At 73.9% G+C, this 22,269-nt stretch overlaps 3 protein-coding genes across 6 annotated transcripts; 2 read left to right on the top strand and 1 right to left on the bottom strand.

Annotated features, from left to right (window-relative positions):
- The first annotated feature begins 677 nt into the window (after positions 1-677).
- LOC122154901 (ATP-dependent RNA helicase DQX1-like) lies at positions 678-7,347 on the top strand. 4 transcript variants are annotated; one of them, XM_042808058.1, is made up of 11 exons: positions 678-769; positions 1,216-1,534; positions 3,423-3,616; positions 3,844-4,219; positions 4,454-4,693; positions 4,853-4,952; positions 5,059-5,217; positions 5,410-5,601; positions 5,713-5,838; positions 6,134-6,599; positions 6,781-7,347. In XM_042808058.1, exons 2-11 carry the CDS (start codon positions 1,238-1,240, stop codon positions 6,962-6,964), a joined length of 2,334 nt encoding a protein of 777 aa, XP_042663992.1. In that variant the 5' UTR covers positions 678-769; positions 1,216-1,237; the 3' UTR covers positions 6,965-7,347. The 4 variants fall into 4 exon arrangements, with proteins under 4 accessions (XP_042663992.1, XP_042663993.1, XP_042663994.1 ...); XM_042808059.1 differs by having other exon boundaries at positions 733-769; positions 1,197-1,534; XM_042808060.1 differs by lacking the exon at positions 678-769 and having other exon boundaries at positions 776-1,534; positions 6,134-6,324; positions 6,409-6,599.
- Positions 7,348-8,011: 664 nt separating this feature from the next.
- LOC116964903 (interleukin-12 subunit beta-like) lies at positions 8,012-11,704 on the top strand. Its single transcript, XM_042808071.1, is given in 10 exon segments — positions 8,012-8,141; positions 8,621-8,806; positions 8,892-9,023; positions 9,384-9,453; positions 9,851-10,072; positions 10,364-10,458; positions 10,460-10,473; positions 10,553-10,734; positions 10,836-10,984; positions 11,404-11,704. Coding segments are annotated over 7 exon segments (894 nt in total). The 5' UTR covers positions 8,012-8,141; positions 8,621-8,806; positions 8,892-9,023; the 3' UTR covers positions 11,566-11,704.
- A 984-nt stretch (positions 11,705-12,688) lies between these two features.
- Positions 12,689-19,330, bottom strand: LOC122154905 (T-cell leukemia homeobox protein 2-like). The gene is made up of 5 exons (XM_042808069.1): positions 18,899-19,330; positions 16,373-16,610; positions 13,883-15,736; positions 13,156-13,280; positions 12,689-13,088 (listed from the first exon to the last, which is right to left on the bottom strand). The coding sequence occupies exons 1-3, from the start codon at positions 19,293-19,295 to the stop codon at positions 15,520-15,522; spliced, it is 852 nt and encodes a 283-aa protein (XP_042664003.1). The 5' UTR covers positions 19,296-19,330; the 3' UTR covers positions 12,689-13,088; positions 13,156-13,280; positions 13,883-15,519.
- Between the last annotated feature and the right edge of the window lie 2,939 nt (positions 19,331-22,269).

The following is a 22,269-nucleotide window of genomic DNA, read 5'->3' as shown; positions in this document are numbered from 1 at the left end:
GCACGCCGTGGCACACGGATGGCGTGGCACAGCACGCCGTGGCACACGGGCGGCGTGGCACAGCACGGCACACCGTGGCACACGGATGGCGTGGCACAGCACGGCACGCCGTGGCACACGGGCGGCGTGGCGTGGCACAGCACGCCGTGGCACATTGACGGTGTGGCGTGGCACAGCACGCCGTGGCACACGGGCGGCGTGGCTCACCCGTGGCTGCGAGGGCAGAGCCGTAACTGCGGGCGCATTCAGAGCTCGGCTTTCCGCCGCGGCCGGTGCTCCCGGTCCCCGAGTCCCGGGGGCAGCCGGTGCCCGGCGCGGCGGCAGCTCCGTGCCAGGGGGCGCGTGCCGTCCGCCGGTCCGGCAGCTCCACGTGCCGCCCCCCGGCCCCCGCCGGTGCAGCGCGCCGCGGGATGCCCAGCGCCGGTGCGGGATGCCTGGGGACTCGCACCGCGCCTCCGAGCGGGGGGGGGGGCGAGGCGCGGCACCCGAGCGGCTGCTCCGTACAAAGGCGGCGGCGCGGAGCCGTGCGGGGAGCGGGGCGGCCGGGGCCGGGCCGGGCACCGGGGGGCTGGGGCCCCGTTCCCCCGGTGTCGGCGCGGGGAGGGGGGGGGCAGCAGGACCCAGCGGAGCCCGGCCCGTCGCCACGCAGGCAGGGCGGTGCCTAGCAACGGGCCGCGCGCTGATTGGCGGCCGCCGGCGGGGCCACGTGACGGCGCCGCGGTCACCTGACGGAGGCCCGGGGCCCGGCCCGCGGCGGCGGCGCGCGCAGGTGAGCGGCGTCCGGGCCGGAACCGGAACCGGAACCGGAACCGGAACCGGAGCCGGGGCCGGGGCCGAAGCCGAAGCCGAGGCCGCGGCTCGAGGGCCGCGCTGGGCACTCGCCTTCGTCCTGGGAGGTCCGGTCCGGTCCGGTCCGGTCCCGTCCCGGTGCTCAGGAGCCCCGTCCGGTCCCGCCCGTCCCAGCCTCCCCCCGGCCCGTGCCATTCGTGTCCACCTGCCCCCGCGCCCCGGCCCGGTCCCCGCTCCGCGCCCGGTCCTGCCGCGCTCTCCCCGGTGGCTCGGCCCGCGCTCAGCCCGCCGCCCGTGCGTGTCCCCCCGCGGTGCCCCCCGACGGTCCCCCCCCCTCCCCGCCCCGGTGGAACGGCACACGGTAGGCTGCCGCCCGGGGGTAGCTCAGCGCCGGGCTCCCGCCCCAGCTCCTGCCTGCCCTCGCAGCACCGGTGCCGGCATTCCCGCCATGGCCGGCTGCGGGGCCCCCGGCTCCCCGCCACGGCAGAGCCGCCCTGGCTCCGTGCTGGAGGAGGAGGAGGAGGAGGAGGAGGAGGATGAAGAGGACCCAGCCCTGGGCTGCGACGGCGACCTGGAGGTGAACCCCTACGACGGGCTGCCCTTCTCCTCCCGCTACTACGAGCTCCTGCGGCAGCGCCGGGAGCTGCCGGTCTGGACCACCAAGTACAGCTTCATGGAGCACCTGGAGGGCAACAGCGGCATCGTCCTGGTGTCCGGGCCCCCCGGCACGGGCAAGAGCACCCAGGTGAGGCGGGGGGGCCGTGGTGGGGGGCCCGGCACAGGGCTGCGGCACCGTTGGTCTCTCCACAAGACCGCTGCCTCCCCCGCCGGGGCTGCGTGTGGATCCCACGCCCGTGGGAGCGAGCCACAGCCCCTGTGGCACGGGAGCCACCAGACCCTCTCCCCTGCCCGGACAGCGCGGGCTGGCCCTGCGCGGCGTTACCGGGGGCTGGCAGGCACTGGGCCGTGGGGGAGCGGGGAGGTGGGCGCCTGTGGGGCTGCGGGCAGGAGGCACGGGGACGGGGCTGTGACCCAGCAGCGGCTTCCTGGCCCCGCAGCAGCGTCTGAGCTTGTGGGGGGACGTGGAGGGGGGTGGCAGGCCCCGCAGGGCTTCAGCTGCACCGCGGCGCCTTTGCCACTGCGGTGAGCCCGGCGTGGGGCCAGGCAGCCGCACGCCGGGATGTGCCAGGGCAGGAGCTGGGGCCCCGGGCAAAATCTCGGCACGAGCCGGGAAGTGCGGCCGCGGCGGCGCAGGGAGCGGGAAATGGGAAACAGCCGCTCCCTGGAGCTGGGCCCGGCGGCGGTGGCAGGTCCCGGGGGTGCCCCAGGGGAGCTGGGCCCGCCTGACAGCCCCGGTGCAGCCCCTGGAGACGGCATCACGCAGACTTTGGCCGGGGGAGGGATCACCTGGAGGCCGCGGGTGCGGCTGGGTCACTGCGTGGCAGCTGCCGGCCCCGGGGGCTCTCAGGGTGCTGGCACTGGGCTCGGGGCCGCTTGCCCAAACCACCTCCCTTGGGCGTCACCCCGCTGCAGCGCAGGGCTGGGTTCAGCCTATGGCCCACAGGGTGCCGGGTTTGGGGAATAAAGCCCTTGTGTGGGCCCTGGCCCGGCCCCAGGGCCGGGCTGGTGCTGGGTGCAGGCACCCTGCCTACAATCCCTGCGGGGCGCCGGGACCGCCGTGCCCCGAGCAGGCCAGGGGACGTGACTCGATCCACGTGGAACATCTGCTCCTGCCCTTTGGTGCGCCAGCACCCCGCAGACGCGGTGTTTCCACCCAAAGTGGGAAGAGCCGACGCAAAGCCGGGTCCCTTCACCGTTGTCGTGGCCGAGGGCTGTCCGCACCCCGTGCCGCCGCCCTCGCCGGTTTTTGCAGGGAGGGAGGGTGCAGAGCTGTGCACGGAGCCGCGGCCGAGCGCACGCAATCCACGGGGCAGCTGTGGGGCCGGGCGGAGGAGCAGAGCAGGCTGCACGCGTGTGTGACCGTGAGCTGGGCTCTGGCGGCAGCCCCTGGGCAGGAATCCCGTCATCCTTCTGGCCCCGCGCGAGGACGCTCGAGCCCCTGCCCCGGACCTGCGGCTGCTCTGAGGTCTGGGCGTTGTTGGCCATCGCCTAGTCCAGCTGCCTCCCCGCTCCAGGGCTGACCAGAAGTTAAAGCTCATTAATGACATTGTCCAAATTCCTCTTAAGCCCTGGCAGGCGTGACCTGGGGGCCCGGCTCACCCTGAGCTGGCAGCTCCAGCGAAGGCAGCGCAGCACGTACCCCCCCCCCAGCCCCATCTTTCCTGGGGAGTCAGAGAGGATTGTTGTCCTGTGTCCTTAATGCAAGAGCTGGGGCCGTGGTGTCCCGTAGCAAGGCAGGAAGCTGCTGGGGGGCTGGTGACACAGGTTACTGGGACTCAGGAGTGATGGTACGGGGGAGGGAAGGTCCCGCCTGGCTGTCGGGTGCTTCTGTACGGCCTCTGGTGCGGGAGATCCCACGGCTGGATCTCAGGGGGCTGCTGTGGGGAGGGTCCCCCTGCCCTTCTCGGGGCGGGCAGAGCGGGCGCTGCTCCACGATGGGGAGGGGAATGTCCCGGCACTTCTGCCCGGGGCCGCGCTGTCCCCGGGCCCTGACCGGCGTTCTGTCCCCGCAGATCCCGCAGTGGTGCGCGGAGTACGCCCTGTCCCTGCAGTTCGCCCACGGCCTGGTGGCCTGCACCCAGCCCCACAGCCTGGCCGCCCTCAGCCTCTCCCTGCGCGTGGCGGACGAGATGGACCTGAACCTGGGCCACGAGGTCGGCTATTGCGTCCCCCACGAGGACTGCTGCACCACCGAGACCATCCTCAGGTACCGGGGGGGCCCCCGCGGGCTGCCTGTGATGGGAGAGCTGCTCGTGCCACGCTCTAATCCCGCTGAGCTCCCCGGCCGCAGAGTAATCTCTTAATCCAGCCTGGCCTCGTCGGGGGAGCGATGAAGTGGGGCTGGGGTGGGGAGGGGGCGAGGCGTGCTCCCACTGCGGGGGTGCAGCCCGCAGCGCCAGGGGTCCCCACGCTGAAGGGGCCGGCCCGCGGCAGGTACTGCTCGGACGAGATGCTGCTGCGGGAGATGACGTCGGACCCGCTGCTGCGGCAGTACGGGGTGGTGGTGCTGGACGAGGCGCAGGAGCGGACGGTGCCCACCGACGTGCTGCTGGGGCTGCTGAAGGACGTGCTGCGCCAGCGCCCCGCGCTGAAGGTGGTGGTGGTCACCTCGCCGGCCATGGAGGAGCGGCTCCGCGCCTTCTGCAGGGACCCCCCCGTGGTGCGGGTGCCGGGGCCAGGGACCCCTCCCCAGCTGCTCTACAGGGACCCACCGGCCCGTGGGCGCGTCGCGGCTGCCTGCCAGGCTGTGCTGGACATCCACCGGCGGCAGGAGCCCGGCCACGTCCTGCTCTTCCTGGCCAGTGAGCAGGTGGGCTGCGGGCGCCCCGCGGCTGGGCTCCCGAGTGGGATGGGAGGTTTGGGAGATCCCTCTCAGCCGTGTGCGGGGAGTCCTGAGGGCTGCGGGGGATTCAACTGCAGGAGCTGGGGCTCCTCTGCCGAGGGGCCGGGGGTCTTTCCCCGCAGGGCACAGCGGAGCGGCCTGTCCTGGGGATGGGGCCGCTCCGGGTGTCCGTGGGCATCACTCGTGTGTCCTCCCCCACAGGAGATCACCGAGTGCTGTGGGGCCATCCAGACCGAGGCCGTGGCGCTGAACCCGGGGCTGGGCCCGCTGCTGGTCCTGCCCCTGCACCCTGGCGTGGGCCGCGCGGCGCAGAAGGTGTACGAGGCGCTGGAGGAGGGCGGCCGAGAAAGGCGAGTGGTGGTCACCCACTGGCTCGCGGACTCGTCCTTCTCTCTCGGGACCGTGCGCTTCGTCATCGACTCGGGGCTGGAGCTGCGCAGCGTGAGTGTGCGCCGAGCGGGGGGCCTCGCTCTGCTCTGGGGCGCAGCCCGGCAGCGTTGTCCGCCCGTCCCGGGCCCTGGGGGACGCTGCCCCGGGGACGCGGCTGGGAGAAGGCGGGGGCTCATTTGCGGGTGTCCCCTCTCATGGCCTCACCTGCAGGTCTACAACCCCCGCATCCGGGCAGAGTCCCAGGTGCTGCGGCCCATCAGCAAGAGCCAGGCAGAGTCACGCATGCAGCGAGCCTCAGGCAGCCCCCCAGGTGAGACCCCCTGCCTGGGCATCCCCCAAATACGCCTCCAGCTCCCCTGCCTGCGCTTGCCGCCCTGTCCCCGGGCCCCGTCCCTCTCACAGCCCCTCTCCCGCAGGCACCTGCCTGCGCCTCTACTCAGAGGCCTTCTATGAGCAGCGCCTGCCCCCCAGCCCCGCGCCCCACGTCAGCGAGACCAGCCTCAGCCGCCTCGTGCTGCTGCTGAAGCGCCTGGACATCGCCGACATGGGCCAGTGCGACTTCCTCGACCGGCCAGGTAGTGCCCGCGGGGTGCAGAGGGGCTGGGCACGGCACCGGGGGGGCCGGAGCGGAGGGCTGCGACCGGGGGGGTGCTGGAGGCCGGCCGTGGCCGTCGTGGCAGCCTGGGCTGTCTCTGGAGAGGGGCTGGAGGGTCCCTGTGGGTGCAGGAGGAGGGTGGGCAGGGCTGCCTGCTGACGTCCTGCCCCAGCCCCCGAGTCGCTGATGCAAGCGCTGGAGGACCTGGACTACCTGGCTGCCCTGGACGATGACGGGAACCTGTCGGAGGTGGGGATCATCATGTCGGAGTTCCCCCTGGACCCCCAGCTGGCCAAGGCGCTCATCGCCTCCTGCGAGTTCGACTGCGTGGAGGAGATGGTCAGCCTGGCCGCCATGCTCACGGGTACGTGCCGAGGGGCTCGGAGCCCGCGCTGCTGCTGGCCCCCGGGGAGCCAGCACCGGCAAGGGCAGTGCTGGGGGGCACGTGGTGACCTGCCCTCTGCGCCGTCCCCAGCTTCCCCCTGCTTTGTGCCCCCTTCCACGCACGTGGAGGAGGCCGTGACCGTGCGCCGGCGGGCCCTGCTCCACCCGGACGGAGACCACTTCACCCTCATCAACATCTTCAACGCCTTCCAGCAGCGTGAGTGCCGGGCAGGGGCTCGACTGCCGGTGGGCTGCATACCCCCGCGGGGTCCCACAGCTCCCTCGCGTGTCCCCTGCTCCTTTGGGGAGCACGCACTGCAGCCACGCTCGTGACCCCAACCTGGCCGCGAGGGAGGTTCCCGTCCCCACTGCGTCGAGGGGGTGCAGTCTGTGGGGCGGGCAGCGCCTGGTTTCGTGGCCCGCGAGCCCCCAGCCCAGCCAGGCCCCGGTTCCGCGCGGGGTCTCTGCTCGCCCAGGCCTGTCCCCGCGGTGCTGACCCCCCTCTCCCCCAGACAACGCGGACGAGAGCTGGTGCCGCAAGCTCGCGGTGAGCGGGGAAGCACTGCGGCTGGCCGGCGTCGTGCGGGCAGAGCTGCTGGACGTGATGCGGCGCATCGAGCTGCCCGTCTCGCCCCCCGCCTTCGGCACCGACGCCAACGTGCTCAACATCCAGCGAGCGCTCATCTCCGGCTACTTCCTCAAGGTGGGCCCGGGGGCTGCGAGGGGCCTGGCCGCGGGGCGGGGGTCATGCCAGCCAGCCCCGCTCCCCTCCCGCTCCGCTCCCCAGGTGGCCCGGGACATTGATGGCTCCGGCAACTACGTGATGCTGACGCACAAGCACGTGGCCCACCTGCCCCCCGCCTGCTGCTACCTACTGCGGCAGCCCCCCCAGCGCCTGCCCCCCTGGGTCCTCTACCACGAGTTCACCATCTCGCAGGACAACTGCCTCCGCGTGGTCTCGGAGATACAGCCCCAAATGTGAGGACCTCGGATGGGTCGTGCCCGGGCTGCATCCCTGCGTGGCTCCGGAGCTGGCGCTGGCCTGGGAGCACAATGCCTGACCCTGGGGGGCAGTGGGAGACTGTCCCCGGGCAGGGGGGCTGCTCCAGGGTGGCCCCCGGGGCTGGCTACCCCTCCCTGACCCCCCCCATCCCCACAGGCTGGTAGAGCTGGCACCCCAGTACTACCTGAGCAACCTGCCGCCCAGCGAGAGCCGCGACCTGCTGATGGAGCTGCGGGAGAAGGTGGTGGCCGTGGAGGAGGTGCCGGCAGTGCCGGAGCCGCGGGGAGAGGCGGCGGGCGGGGAGGAGGATGAGGAGCGGGAAGCCTGTGTGCTGCAGTGAGCTGGAGCCACCGCAGTCCCCGCGTCGGGGCCACCTGGGCTTGGCTGTGACCACCGGGCACGGGAGAGCCCTGGGGAGGCAGCGCTGCTGGGGGGCCGACCCCATCCCCAGGGACGCGCAGGCACAGCCTGGCACTGCCACGGTCACGGTGCCAGCGGCCACGGGACCGGCTCCCGCCATCTCCCCTGGGCACAGAGCCCGTTTCGGGGGAGCGCCGGCCCCGGGGAGTCGTGCAGGCCCTCCCCGCCCGGGCTCCTTCACCCCGGGGGCTGCCGTGGGGCTGGGGCCACTGGCCCTGCCTGTCCCGCTCCCCCCACGCCACGGGGAGCAGGGGCCGAGGGGCCACGTGTGGGTCTCTCCTGTATAAAGTTTTGTGACCTTTACTCCTGGCCTTGCGTCTGTGCTTGCAGCTGAGGGGGGCTCGCGCTGTAGAGGGGTCCGGTGAGGGTGGGCTCCATCCCACCCCGGGGTCCTGCCTGCACCCCTGTGGGACAGCTCTGCCCCCCGGCCTCCCCTCTCCCGGGGGGTTTCTGAGCATGAAGCGTCTCTGGGCTTGCTCACCTCCCTCCTCTGGTTGTGGGTAGCGTGCCGCTGCCCCAGGACAGGCCGAGGGGCAGCCCTGGCCTTTGCGCCAGGTCTTCCCCGCTGCGGTCAGGAGCTTTTCTGCAGAAGTGGAGGGGAAGCTGCGGTGGGGTGGGCGGTAGCTTGGATGTGCAGCCAGCTCCTCCTTCCCCCCGGGACAGGACAGGGCACGGGTGCTCCCCCCAGGGAGCGGTGTCCCCCCTCCTCAGGGCCCCCTTCCTCCCTTGGGGTCCCCTCCAGCTTTCCAGCAAGTCCCGCTCCTCTCAGCCCTCCCTGACACCGCAGCCAAGGGCTGAGCTGCTTCCTGGTGGGGCCGGGGGTCCCAGCGTGGGTGCTGTGCTCCAGAATGGATCCCTCAGCGCAGGGCTGGTCCACCCTGGCTGCTGACCCCTCCCCTGCCTCCCACCTTCCCCGCCCCTTTCCTGCCCGCAGCCCACGCGTGGGGGGCTCCGCTGTTCCCGGGAAGGGGCCCGGAGGCTCCGCTGCCACATCCCTGCCGCAGCACCTCGAAGGTCGGGTGGAAAGTGAGGGCCGGGCGTCCCCACAGCCTCCTCGGAGCCCGAACTTCCCCTTCGCTTTCTAGGAACCCCAGAAAGTACGTGAGTGAGAGCAGCGGGGCACAGGTCGTGCCTCCCCACCCTCCCCAGAGTGGGGCTGCCTGCCCCCCCTTCCCTGGGCCGGGGCCCGGTGTGGGTTCAGGGGCTGTGCCCGGCCAGGCTGAGTGGGGCTGAGGATGGCGAAGGGGGGGTTGGTGGCTGTGGCTGCCTCTGTCCCTGTCTCCCTGTCCCCCCCCACAGCAACCCACGGGACGAGCAGCTGGGGCAGATGCGTGGCCCTGGGAAGGGGCAAGACAGCTCGTGCCTGGGTGGGTGCTGCACCCCGAGCCCCTGCAGGGACCCGCTCCTCTCCTGGGGGACCCACCGCAGCCCAGTGGGCCCGGCACTGCTCCTGCCCCTCCCCGGACCCCTGGGACAGGCGCTGCTGGACCTCGGTGGTCCCATCCCCGCTCCCCCCCACCGCGGGGGGCTGCGGGGGTCCGTGTGGCGCACAGTGATGTGCAAACCCTACGGCCAGTCCTGCAGCTCAGGACCACTCTGCAGGAGCTGGGACCACCCTGGGCTCCGGCACTGTCCTGCTGCCCAGCGCTGCCCCTGCGCCCAGCGGTCCCTGGGAGCAGACCCCTCCTCACCGCCCCGGCGATGCCCTCGGCCGGGCAGGGCAGTGGGTCCCCAGCGCCCCCCAGCCTGGGAAGTACCCGTGGTGAGTCCCAGCAGGGCTGGGGTCAAGGGCTGAGCATGGGGCCTGGCTCGCAGCTCCACCCAGAGCAGCTTTCTCCTCTTCTCAGAACTGTGATGCTTCTGTGGTTTGGCTTCACCTTGGGGCAGCCCCACAGGGTCCCGTCTCAGTATAAATCCAACCTCCTGCCGGCCCCCAGCCCACATTGATCCCACCGGAGCAGCGCACGCCACGCACGGAGGTAAGCACGGCATCGGGGCTGCTGGGGGGGCACTTGCACTGCAGGTGTTTAGGCACCAGGGAGCCCTAGGACGGTGCTGGCACCGCAGACCCCTGCTCGGGGGGCACCCAGTGGGGCCATGGTGGGAAGGGTCGGGGTGTCGCATCGGCTGCTGGCCCTGTGCAGGGCTCCCCCCGCACTGCATCGCTCCCCCTCCTGCCTGACCCAGCTGTCGTCCCAGAGCTGAGGGCTCTGCCCTTGCTGGTGCTGCTGGCTGCATCCCAGCTCGGCCGGCTCCCCTTCTCCTGGGGTAGGGCTGGGCCCCCTCCCCGGCACAGGGCTCCCCTTCCCCTTCCCCTACTGCTGCCCTTCCCCTCCCAGATGCTGGTGCTGGTGGGACTAGTGCTGTGCCTCACTCCTGCGGACGCCCTGACTGCCTTCCCCCCAAAGTGTGAGTCCTGCCCCATGGGGGAGACACCCCTGGGGAGAGGGGGGAGACTGCAGGACCCACACAGCAGCTGGAGGGAGGAGGGAGCACCCACATCCCTCTGATACGGGGTGATGTGAGCCTGGGCCGGAGCAGCTCTTCTGGTGGGGTGGGGGGTTAGAGGATGAGCATGAGAGCGATGGCGTGGGGTGGGGGGGGGATGTGGGGTGAGCAGGGGGATGGATGTGGGGTAATGGGGCAGGGTGGGATGGATGAGGGGTGTGGAGGCAGGGCGGGGACCACGGGGAAGGCGGGTATGGTGCGTCAGGACAAGGGGGCACCCAGCCCCGTCGTGGCGTGGGGAACGGGCTGCCCGCACCACAGCCCATCTCTGACCCCGGTCTCTGCCTCTCATCTCCAGTTCAGGTGGGGAAAGTGAACGGGAACGTGGTGATAAAATGCAACACCTCGGAGCAGCGAGTGACCTGGACGCAGAACGGGGAGCCAGAGCCCATGGCCGAGCTCGTGGCCGAGGGACAGACTCTCACCATCCTGGGCTTGGACCTGCCGGCTGCGGGCAATTACAGCTGCTGGGCCGGCACCGTCCTGCTGGACACCACCTACGTGGTGGTCAGCGGCACCCGTACGGGGGGGCTGGCACGGGGGGGGCTGGCACGGCTGGGCGGGGGACCCGGGGCTGAGGGAGCAGGGGGCGGGTGGGGGCTGATGGGGCGAATGCAGGGAGTTGGGAGGATGAAGGCAGGCTGATGCTCGTGCGTCTGCAGATGTTCACGCTGTGGGGTGACCCGGGCAGGGCTGTGTGGGTCTGGGGGGAGCCCAGCTGCAGGGGCAGCCTCACCTGTGCCGTTTGGGGAAGGGGCACCGCTCCCAGCCCCGTGCACCCCCCCGAGCCATTGCCCCTCGGCCCCGCCAGGCGAGGAGGGGATGAACGTCTCCTGCCAGGCTGAGTCCTACCGCGGCTCCTTCCACTGCTCCTGGACCGGCCCCTACTCCGCCGTCTTCCGTGCCCCGCCTCACACGCAGGTGGGTGCCCCGGGGATCCCCCCCAACCCAGCCCAAGCCCCGTAACCACCCCACCCTCACACCTGCCTCCCCCCTGCAGCGACGGCTCCTTGGGGGAGTGGGTGCCGGCGGCCAGCCACCACGGCCGGTTCAGTGCCAGCTTTGTGGATCCCTCATTCTGCCCCTTTGCCGAGGAGCTGCACCCGCTGCAGCTGCAGCTGGAGGGGCTCTCGGACACCTCCTACCTCAACTTCTCCATCCACTTCTTCGTCCGTGACATCGGTGAGCTCCGAGCGGCGGTGCTGGGGTTCAGGGGTGTCCCATGAGGGGCTCAGCCCAGGGCTGGGCAGCGCTGCCCGTGCTGAGCCCCGCTCTGCCCGCAGTGCGGCCCGACCCGCCACAGGAGCTGACCGTGCAGCGCCGGGGGGAGCAGCTCCACCTGGCCTGGGCCCCCCCGGCCTCCTGGCCGCTCCCCCGGTCTTACTTCGCCCTGCGCTACTGGCTGCAGTACGAGCTCCCCAACGGCACCCAGGTAACTGCGGGATGCCCGTGCCCAGCCTGCCCCCGCCCCGTGTCACCCCACATCCTCGCTCCGCTGCGCCCACCCTGCCCCAGCCTCTGCTCTTCCCTCCGCCCGGGGCTGCCAGTGGGAGCGGGGACTTGCCAGGGGCTCAGCAATGTCCCCCTCCCCGCTACACACCGCTTCCCTCCTTGGGGCGGGGAATTGTCACTCCTGGCTGTTGCCTCCGCTGCCCCCCCCCCCCCCCCCCCCCCCCCAGCGCTGCCCACGCCAGGCAGCGTCACTGCCTGGTGTCCCCCACTCCTGAGCCCCCAGCGCCAAGCGCTGCTCCTGCCGTGTCCCACCTTCCCCGCAGCAGTGCCCGTGCCGGCTGCCCCCCCGCCGCGGTGCCGGGGTGCTCCCCGAGGCCGCGACCTGCCCCCGCTTTGCAGGTTGACAAGTACGTGGAGGGCGCGGAGGAGACGCGGCTGCGGGCGCGCGCGCGGCGGGTGCGCATCAGCTGCCAGGACCCCTACGCCAAACCCGCCTGGAGCCCCTGGACTGCCTGGCAGGGCGTCGATGTGACCCAGCAGCGCCAGCTCCGAGCGCGCTGACCCCAGCACGGACGCCCCCCCCTTCCCCTTCGCACCCGTCCCCGACCCCCACTGCACCTCCACGTGCACGGGCACACGCAGGGCGGGGGGGCTGGGGGGCACCCCCAGGTGCGGCAGCCATAGCCCCCCCTCCACCAACCTTCCCATTCTCTTGTACGGTTTGGAAGAGGCTTTTGGTCTCTGTTAAAGAGCTGGGCTTGGCTTTACTACAACAAACCTCGGTTAATCTTTGTGTGGGGTGGGGGGCGTTGGGCCGCCCGGCCTCCGCGGGCTCCAGCTGGGCGCTCCGCAGGCAGGGCTCCTGCCTGCCCTTCTGCTCAAGGTTCCAGACTGGCCCCTGCCCCATGGCGGGGGTCACAGGCTTGTGCAAGGCCCCCGCTGCCCCACAGCTCCCTGAGGGACCCGCCCGCTCCCTGCCAGCGCTGGGCCTGGCCCGGGGGGTCCTTATGCACTGCTGAAAACAGACGTGTAACACACGCACCTGCACACACGCTCCAGCCCGGCTCAGTGGCTGTACCCAGCACTGGCCCGGGTGGGGGGGTCCCCACGGCCCCACCCAGCTGTCTGCCAGCGCACACGGGTGCCCCAGACCCCCCTATTCCTCATCAAACCTCCACCCAGATCTGCCCCTTTTCTGGGGGCTGCGGTGGGGGCAACATCCACAGCCCCAGGGGCAGCACATCCCTGCTGGGGTGCTGCCCTACACCAAGGGGGCACACCCTGGGGGACAGCACCTCATCCCCACATCCCAGGGGGCACGATCCCTGCCTGACCTCAGGAACGCCGGTCCCAGGGCAGGACACAGCCACAGTGGGGGGATCAGAGACCACCCATCAGCCCGGGGGGGCTCAGTCCCCTCCACCACGTGTCCGTGGCTCAGCCCCCACGATGTGCCCCACTCGGCACCCCTGTGGGGTGCCCAGCCTGGGGGCAGGGGGCTTCGGCCAGGTGGGAGGGAGCCAAGACCCTGCAGCCAGGCAGCCCCCGAGGGACACAGCCCCGGCACCCACGGAGCCATCCCGCCCCCCGCCTCTGCTGCAGACCCCGAGAGCGCAGCAGGGTGCCCCCGCTGCCGGGCCCAGCTGGGGGACACTGCCCCCACCCCCGACAGGCCAGGTCCAGGTAATGCCACGGGGCTTTATTGAGGTGCTTCCACGCGGGCCGGGGCCGGGACCCCAGCCCCGCTGCTGCTCCGGAGAGGCTGGTGAGAGTGTGCGGCCCCGTGGGCGCTGCCCTCCTGGGGGGCCGGGGCCTCCTGGGGTGGGGGGTCTGGGGAACCTGGGGGTCCCAGGAGTCCGGGAGGGCCCATGGCACAGCAGGACAGGAGAACCGGGGGTCCAGAGGGATCCAGAGGGTCCAGGGGTCCCACGGCCGGGGTGTCCGGGGGGCGAGCGGGGGGCTCAGGGGACCCCGAGGCGCACAGGTCTGGGGGCCCGGGCGCGGGGTCCCGCAGCGGGGCGGGGGGTCCCGGTCACGGCAGGCCCAGGCAGCCCAGGCGCAGCTCTTCGCCCTCCAGCATCTCCCTGCAAGAGACAGGCCCGGGCTGAGCCCCGCGCCCAGCCCGCGCCCCCCGCCCCCCCCCCCGCGTACCGGTACGCGGCGATCTCCGCCTCCAGCGCCATCCGCAGCCGCAGCAGCGCCGGGTACTCCCGCAGGCACCGGGCCATCTCCGCCTCCGCCTCGCCGATCTCCCGCTCCAGCTCCGCCACCCGCTCCTGCCGGCCGGGCCGTCAGCAACGCCCGGGACCCCCACCCCGACCCCCGCCCGCACGGGTCCCCCTCCCCAGCCCCCCCCCGCCCAGCCCCGGCACGACCCCCGGTCCCCTGCCCCACTTGTACGTGCCCTCCCCGGTTCCATCCGGATCCTCCGCCCCTCACCCCATAACCCCACCCAGACCCCTGTCCCCCCTCCCCCGGCCCATCCCGACCCCCTTCCTCCCGCCCCCCCGGAGCCCTGTCCCCCCCTCCCCGCCTCATCCTGACCCCCATCCCATAAACCTCCCCAGACCCCTGTCCCCCCTCCCCAGCCCCATCCCGACCCCCTTCCTCCCGCCCCCCCGGAGCCCTGTCCCCCCCTCCCCGCCTCATCCTGACCCCCATCCCATAAACCTCCCCAGACCCCTGTCCCCCCACCCCAGCCCCATCCCGACCCCCTTCCTCCCGGGCCCCCGCCCCCCCTCCCCAGCCCTCCGTCCATCCAGGCCCCGCACCAGCCCCACCCGCTGCCTCGGCTCCCCCCTTAGCAAAACCCGCCCCCTCCCTTCCTCACCCCCCGGTTATCTGCCCCCCGCCCAAACCGCCCGGGCCCCCCCCGCACCTGGTACTTGGCGAGCTCCCCGCTGCGCCGGTCCCGCAGCCCCTCCAGCCGCCGGTGCAGCGCGCCCACGGCCCCGCGCAGCGCTTCCACCTCGGCAGCGCGGGCGCGCAGCAGCCGCCGGTACCCGGCAGCCTCGGCACGGGCGCGGAGCACCGCCTCGCCGCCCCCCCGGCACCGGGGCCGGCCCTCGGCCGCGCTCATCCCGGCGGCTCTGCGGCGGTTCCGCCCCCCCAACCCCCGACCCCTCCCCGGTAAAACGGGGCAGCGTCACGGAACCGCAGCCAATCCCGCCGCCCGGGAACCGGCACCGGTTGCCCGCCTCCTCCCGGTAGCAGCGGGGCGGGGAGAGCGGGGGACGGGGGCGGCAGGAGCCTGCCCCGTGTCCGCGGCACAGCGGGCTCCTGCCGCCCCCCCCCCGGCAGCCTCGGCGGCACCACGGACAGCGGCGGAGGGGGGGGCGGGGGGAGTCAAGGTCAAGTTTAGGGTCAGGGTCGTCGCTATTGCCCCCCCTGCCCTCTGTTATCAACCAGGGACCCCCGGCTGGAGCCCAGCCGGGGGTCCCGGTGACCCTGCATTGGCAGAGGCCGGGGGGCAGGGCAAGGGACGGGGGTCCCTGGCCAAGCCTGGGGACACTCAGGGGGTCACTGGGGAATGGGGGGGCAGACATTTGCTGGAGGAGGGGGGATTTCAGCCCCCCGTGGGCCCCTCTGCCTCCCCACGAGTGTGCTGTGGGTCACACAAGGTCTGGTCTGACCCTGGGCAGCGTGGGGGGAGGTGAAGGGCATCCCAGGAGACAGAGACTTGGGGGGGGACAGGCATGAGGGCAGCCCCTCTTGGAGGTGGGGGGGGGGGGCTGGTGCAATCCTTCGGCATGCAGAGGCACCCCGAGTCCATCACAGGGTGCAACGGGGGCACGTCCAGGCCCAGGGCCGCAGAGAGCCGGCAAACCAGTGGGTGTGGAGCCCAGGAGCGCCAGGGAGCCCAGTCCGTCAGTCTGTCCCACCGCTGGGGGGGCCAGGGGTCACGGGGTCGAGCTCCTCGCCCAGCCCGGGGCCGCAGCTGGAAGCCGGAGCCGGCAAACTCCGACCAGGATAAGGCAAGTGTGTGTGGGTGGTGCAGACCCCGCGGTGGGCGCCAGCGAGGGCGAGGGGGCACTCCTGACACTGGGAATGGGGGCGTTCACCCTGTGCCCCGCCCTGGGTGGGACGGGGGCTGCAGCTGCCCTGGGGGGAGCAGAGCCTGGCACGGCCGGGAGAGCCACTGATGGGTGGGCAGCAGGTCCTGAGCAGAGACCACCCGAGGAGCTGCCCTGGGGACGGAGCGGGGCTGGACTTGCAGAGGCCCTCAGGGTGGGGGGGCCCGGGAATGGGCTCCCCAGGAGGTCCGGGCAAGGGGCTGCCCGCAGCGGTGCGCCAGGCAGGGGTCCCCGCGGGGGTCAGCAGAGCTTTGAGTCCGAGCGCAGGTGCCCGTCCACCCTCCCCGAGGGGGGACCAGGGGGGGCTGGCCTGTGGCAGAGAGGGGGCTGCCGATGGAGGGGGGCTCCCGGGAAGCAGCAGCCCCCTCCCTGTCACAGGCTGGCGGTGCCGGGCTCAGACCCCACCGGGCTCCCACCGCACATCCACGGCTCCCGGGGCACCTCACACCATGGAGGCCACCCCCGAGACGGACGTCACCTTGTTGTCCTCAGCCCAGGGCTGCAGGTTCTGCAGGGCGTACAGGGAGGAGTTGTGCATGCAGAGCGGGTCCTGGGGCAGCGGCTGGCTCAGGCTCTTCTGGAAGGCCTCTTGCTGCAGGTGCAGCATCAGCCGGTTGGCCTGCTGGCGTTCCGCCTCGCGCTCCTCCGCCGTCTGCCTCCTGCCACACACAGCCCGTCCGGCACTGCCCCACACCTGCTGCCGGCCCCGCTCTGTGCCGCTGTGGCACTGCCCCACAGCCCCGTCCCTCTCTCGGCCCCGCTCTGTGCCGCTGTGGCACTGCCCCACAGCCCCGTCCCTCTCTCGTTCCCGCTCTGTGCCGCTGTGGCACTCCCCCACAGCCCCGTCCCTCTCTCGGCCCCGCTCTGTGCCGCTGTGGCACTGCCCCACAGCCCCGTCCCTCTCTCGTTCCCGCTCTGTGCCGCTGTGGCACTGCCCCACAGCCCCGTCCCTCTCTCGGCACCGCTCTGTGCCGCTGTGGCACTGCCCCACAGCCCCGTCCCTCTCTCGGCCCCGCTCTGTGCCGCTGTGGCACTGCCCCACAGCCGCCACCCCACAGCCCGTCCCTCTCTCAGCACCGCTGCAGCAGTGCCCCACAGCTTCTGCCCTGCAGCCCGTCCCTCCCCTGGCACTGCCATGCCTCACCCAGCTGGGCACGGGGGATGCAGCGGGGATGGGTACCCCATCTCCCTCCAGCCCAGCCTCTCCCGGGGGGCACAGCCACGGTGGGGGGTGGCTGCCAGAGGGAAGCAGGGGCTCAGAGCTGTGCTGGCTGCCCCGGGGCTGCCCCGGTTACCTCCACTTGGTGCGGCGGTTCTGGAACCAGGTCTTGACCTGGGCATCCGTCATCTTGAGGGCCTTGGCCAGGGTGGCGCGCTCGGCCGAGGCCAGGTACTTCTGCCGGTGGAAGCGCTTCTCCAGCTCGCAGATCTGCACCCGGCTGAAGGACGTGCGCGGCTTCTTCCTCTTGGGCGGCGTGCGGTTCTGGTAAGGGTGCCCGATCCGCCGGGTTGCCGCAAAGGGCGACAGCGCGGCTGTGGGGCAGAGGCGGGGTGAGGGGCTGCTCGGGGGAGCCAGGGGCGCGGCGCGGGAGCCGGGGGGGAGGCTTGGCTGCTCGCGGGGGCGGGGAGCTCCGGGGGGGCCGCCAGCGCTGCGTGGCAGAGAGCAGGGGAGGAGGAGACCCCGAGCCACCCCCACCCGCTCCCCCAGCCCAGGGACACGCAGGGCAGCTCAAGATGTGGCGGGAGAGCCCATCTGCACCCCACGGCCACGGCCCCACGGCTCCCCCAGCCTGGCAGGTGGGGACCAGGGCCAACGGGGCGGTGCGGCAGACCCGGTCCCAGGGCCGGTGTGGGGCCGGAAAGGCTCCCGGCACCACAAACCCCATGCCCTGGGCCCTGCCGCAGCCCCGGGGGAGCCTCCGCGGCACTGCCGGGGCTTCCCAGCCCTCCCGGGGTGGGGACAGCACCCCAGAAGCCGTCGGGAGGCAGATGGCATCTCCCTGCATGTGCCGGCAGCATCCGGGCCGGCTGCTGCCTGGGTGCTGGGGGCTGGGGAAGGGGCTGTCCCGGCACGGCGAAGCCGGCATGCCAGATCCCAGCCGCGGAGGCAGTCGGAGCCGCAGGGAGAGTCAGGGCGGCGTGGAGGAAAGTGAGAGTTTGGTGGGGTGCAACCCCCGGCTCCCCGCTCCCCTCCCTTTCCGGCAGCGGCCCACGGCCAAGCCACGGCCCCACGGCACCGCGACCCTCGCCGGTGCCGGCACCACGCGGGCTGGGCTGCACATGGCCGGGCCCACCGGGCTGCCATGGGGCCCCGGCACCCCATGCTGCAGGGATGTGGGGCAGCCCCGGGGGACAGCTGGGCGCCCAGCAGACCCTCCCCGCGATGCCAGACCCTCCCTCCCTCCCGGCAGCACCCAGGCGGGCGGCGCGAGCAGGAGGCCAGGCTGCCCGCCGGCGGGGGCGGACGCGGTTGACGCAGGTGGAGCCGCACAGTCGGGGGGGACGGAGGCCCCCGCGCCCCCTCCCCACGCGGGGCGGCCCCTCGCCGGGAACAGATGCCGACAGCCCGCAGACCACCCCAAGGCCGGTGGTGCTGAGTGATGGCTGCGGCTGGGAGACCCCGTGCCGGGGAGGGGCCGCCCCGTCCACCCACCGCTGGCGCCAGGCAGGAGACGGGGACGTCACCCACCACCCCTGCACGGGGACGGTGCTTCGTCACCGCTGGGATGGCGGGGTGGGCCGGGAGGTGAACCCGGCGCTGCTGGCGCCCAGGCTGAGCCCCCCGCGGCCCCCGGCCTCCCGCCCCCCATGGCCTCATCGCCTCTGCGGCCAGTGCTCGGCCCCCCGGCCCCACAGAGCCCCCAGACTCGGCCCCACATGGAGCCGTGTGCTGCGGACGTGGCAGCGCCGCCATCTTGGGAAGGAGCCGAGCCGAGCCGAGCCAGGCCAGGGCCCCCCGGCACCCACACGCGCCCCCCATGCCGCCACGGTGCCCAGCATCGCAACCACAGCACCCTGCGCCTTCTCCTCTGGGGTGCAGCAAGCAGCACCCTCATCCCAGCGCTGGGCGCTCCAGCCCCCGCCGTGGGCGCTCAGCCCCCAGCCCCGCCAGGACCCCGCACCGCCGCCCCGACACCTGCCTCGCCACCCGCCCTCTCCCTCGGCGCCTTGTGCCCACCCCCACACACACGGGTCTCAGAGCCCTCTCCCCACACACCCCACAGCCGGGCCCCGCAGGCACCCCCCACCGCCTGCCCCAGTCCCCAGGGGCACACAAGGGACAGGAGCACCAGCTCCCCACACCCAGCCCCACAGGGTTTTTGCCCTGCAGCCCCGCAGCTCCTGGCAGAGCCCCCTCCCCGCACCCCGGCTCCCCGCACCCCCGTTGTGGGTGGGACGGGGTCGGCACCCAGCGCCCCCGGGCCTGGAGAAGGGACCAGGCACGGAGCGGAGCCCGAGGCCGTGGCGGGAGCCCTCGGGCACCGCTCAGAGCCAGACCCGGTCCCGGCCCCCGCCCGGAGCCGCCGGGAGCCGGAGCGGGGCCGCAGCGGAGCTGCCGGTAACCGTGCCAGCCCCAAGCCGCTCCCCGCGGGCCCCGACGGCGGCCGCTTCCCGGCGGAGCGGGGCGGGGCGGGGCGCGGCGGGCGGCGGGCGAGGACCCGGCGCTGCGGGAATCCCCCCCCCCGCTCCGCTCCGCTCCGCTCCCGCCCCGACCCCGCTCCGCGTCCGCCGCGCCGCCGGGAGCCGTCGGAGCCGCCGGGAGCCGCCGGGAGCCGTCGGGAGCCGCCGGTAGCCGTCGGGAGCCGGCCCGCGGCGCTCACCTGAGAGCCGGTCCTTGGCGATGCGGCGCGTCGTCTCCATCCAGGGGAAGGTGAGCCCCGGCAGCCCGGGCACCGGCGGCGGCGCGGCGGGAGGCGCGGCGGGCGCGGGCCGGTGCGCCGGGACGCGGATGACCCCGGCGGGTGGCGCGGCGGGCGCGGGGGTCACGTTGACGCTCACGTTCATGCTCATGTTGAGGTTGTAGGAGCCGAGCGAGCAGGCGGGGCCGTAGCCGCCGCCGTAGAGCCCGTAGTCGGGCTCCCCCGCCGCCCGGGCCGGCCCCGCGCCGCCGCCCGCGGGGTCGGGGCCACCGAGGATCTGGTCGATCCCGAAGCTGATGGGCTCGTGGGGCGGGGGGCCCTGGCCGCCGCCCTCCCGCGCCAGCGCCGCCGCCTCCATCGCCCGGCCGCGCTCAGAGCCGGCGGGGCGCGGGCATGGCCGGGGGGCGGCGGGGGGCGGCGGCGGCGGCGGGAGCGGCGGGAGCGGGGGCGGCGGGAGCGGGGCGCCCGGTGCGGGCCCGGCGGGGCTGGGGCCGGGTGCGGGGCCGGGTGCGGGGCCGGGTGCGGGGCCGGGTGCGGGGCAGGGTGCGGGGCAGGGTGCGGGGCAGGGTGCGGGGCAGGGTGCGGGGCCGGGTGCGGGGCCGGGTGCGGGGCAGGGTGCGGGGCAGGGTGCGGGGCATGGCCCGCGGGAGCGCGGGTGCGCGGCGGGCCCCGGCGGCGCGCGCTTTTCTGCCCCGCTCCATCTGGACCTGCCAAAATCCCGACCGCCCGCGCCCTGATTGGCGGCCGCGCCCCGTGACCGACAGCCCCGCACCCCCGGGGGCGGGGGCTCGCGCATCCCGGGGCCCCGCCCCGCCACCGGGCCTCCCCCCCACCCCCCCTCCCCGCCCGGCCTGCCGGGGCTCCCGCACCGGCTCCGGCCCGGACGGGCGGCCCCGTCGCGCCCCGTCGCGCCCCGCACGGCTCCGAGACGCCCCCGGGCCCGGTTCCCCGCCGCCGGGGCGGCCGCCCGACGTCCCCCGGCTCGCAGCAGCGAGGGGGCGGCGCGGGGTACCGGACGGACGGGCAGCGCTGCTCCGCGCCCCGGCGCAGCCCCGGCTCCGCCCGCAGCCCCGGCGGGAGGCTCCGGCGGCGTCGGGGCTCCCAGCCGGGGCCCCCCAGCCTCCCGGGCGGACATGGCTGCGCGTCCCGGGGCGCACGGAGCGGGCCCCGGCGCCGTTATCCCGGGGCGCACGGACCGGCACCACGCCCGCCGCTCCCGGGGGGCGCAGGCTTCAGCCCCCGGAGCCGCCGCTGCCCGGGAGCACCGAAACCGTCCACCACGGAGCGAGCGGACCCCGCGGCCACGGGGCCGCCGCTCCCGGGACACGGACCCGGGGTTCGCCCCGATCCGCCGGTCCCGGCGCACGGACCCATCTGCCGTTCCCGGCGGTGCGGAGCCCACTTTCCCCGACCGGCCGTTCCCACGACACGGACCCATCCGCCGTTGTCGGTAGCAGGGACCCGCGCTCCCGGGGACAGGGATCCTGGTTCCCTCGACCCTCCGTTGCTCGTAGCGTGGACCCCGGTTCCCAGGAACCCACCGTTCCCGGAACACCGACCTCAGTCGCACCGACCAGCCGCTCCCGGGCCAGGGATCCCGTTTCCCTCGGACCCGCTGTTCCCGGTAGCACTGACCCCATTTTCCCCGGAACCGCCGTTCCCTGGTGACGGATCCCGGTTCCCCCGACCCGCCGTTCCCGGGCATGGACCCCAGACCGGCCCCGTCGGGACGCTCGTACCTGGCTCGCAGGAGCGGGCCCGGCTGCAGCCCCACCGGCGGCCGGTATCGGCCCGCGGAGAGCAACACGGGCCAGGCCGGGGCTCCCGGCGACTATCGCGACAGCCGCGCCGCCAGCGGTGGGTACGGCCCGTGGGGTGCGGCTGTGGGGCGGCCCCGCGGGTCGGTCCCAGCGGCTGCCGGGATGGGGGTCACGACACCCGGGCGGGCAGGGGGTCGGGGCGGCGGGTCACGGCTCCGGACCAGGGACCGGGGGGGAGGCGAGGGGGGCGGGGGGCGGCCGCCCGGCCACCCTGGCGCCACCGGTCTGGGGAAAATGACATTACCGGGGCCTGCGCCTGTAAATCACGCCGGCACCGGGAGCTGCAGCTGCCGCACCCGGGGGGCACCGGGGGGCCCCGGGCTCAACCGGACCCGCTGCGCTGGGGGGTGACCGTCCCCGCAGCCCCTCCGGGGCGTGGGGCCACCGGCACCCAGGGCTGCATGGGCGCCCACTCGCCCGGCAGCGTGGGGTGGCAATGCACAAACATGCAGACCACCAGCGGCGTGCCCACGCGTGTGTGCTCAGCCCACGGCACGGCACAGCCGCACACGCACACAGACACGCTGCACGTCACGGATGCACGCGTATACACGCACACGCTCACACACACCCTCCCCACACACACACCCCCCGGGGCACGGCACAGCTACACGGGCCTGCACAGCACCAGTGTGCACACGCACACACACCTCACACTTCAGCACAGCCGCACTCGCGTGCACAGCCCCCACTGCTCGGTGTTTATGCACACCCACGCACACACGTGGAGACGGGCGCACACACACGTCCGTCCCCACCAGGCCCTGGACGGGTGCACGCTCGACCCTCGGGCCGTGCCGATCCGGGCCGGGCCGGGCCGGGCCGTACTCGCATCCCTCCGTAGCACCGGGCAGGCTCGGAGCTGCCCCTTTCCATCCCGGGGGGCACGACCCTTCCTGCTGCTCCCGAGGGAGCCCCGTGCCGCGGGTGGGGGTCCCCGTGTGCCAGCACCGGGACCCTGCCCTGACGGGGGCCCTACGGCTGAGCCCCGGGAATTTACCGGCATTTCTTGCCCGTGGCCTGGCAGGTGCCGGGAGAAACCTGCCCGGTGCTCCTGCCGCTCTCCCCAGCCGGGCAGAGCCACCGGCTCCGGGCCCGCCGCGGCGGAGGGGCTCGCCGTGGCCCAGCGGGGCGCAGCCAGCGCTGGCACTGCTGCTGGCACTGGTGCTGGCACCGGCACCGGTGCTGGCCCAGGCCCCATCGGCGCCTGCCCCGGCCCGGAGCGGTGGCGGGGAGGAAATGCCTGGTGCTGGGGGAGGGAGGCGGCAGCAGGTTAATTAAACCTGGAGCAGGAGGCAGATGTTTGCCGTGCCCAGGGGCTGGAATGCTGCCGGTCCCGGGAGATGGATTGGGGGGCAGGTGACGGGGCCGGGGGCGGCGCGGGCTCACACGGCGCCTGCCATGGTCCGCCCCGCGCCCACGGGGGTCTGCCGGGCGGCAACCCCCCGCCGGGGCCTCGCCGGGTGGGTGCTCGTCCCGACCCCCGCTCAGGGCACTCCGCAGGTGGGGTCT

This window comes from Tyto alba, unplaced genomic scaffold, assembly GCF_018691265.1.
Source record: "Tyto alba isolate M040663 unplaced genomic scaffold, T.alba_DEE_v4.0 Super-Scaffold_6, whole genome shotgun sequence".
In the NCBI taxonomy this organism is placed as follows: domain Eukaryota; kingdom Metazoa; phylum Chordata; class Aves; order Strigiformes; family Tytonidae; genus Tyto; species Tyto alba.
The sequence above is the reverse complement of the archived record's forward strand: the minus strand, read 5'-3'. Positions and strand labels throughout refer to the sequence as shown.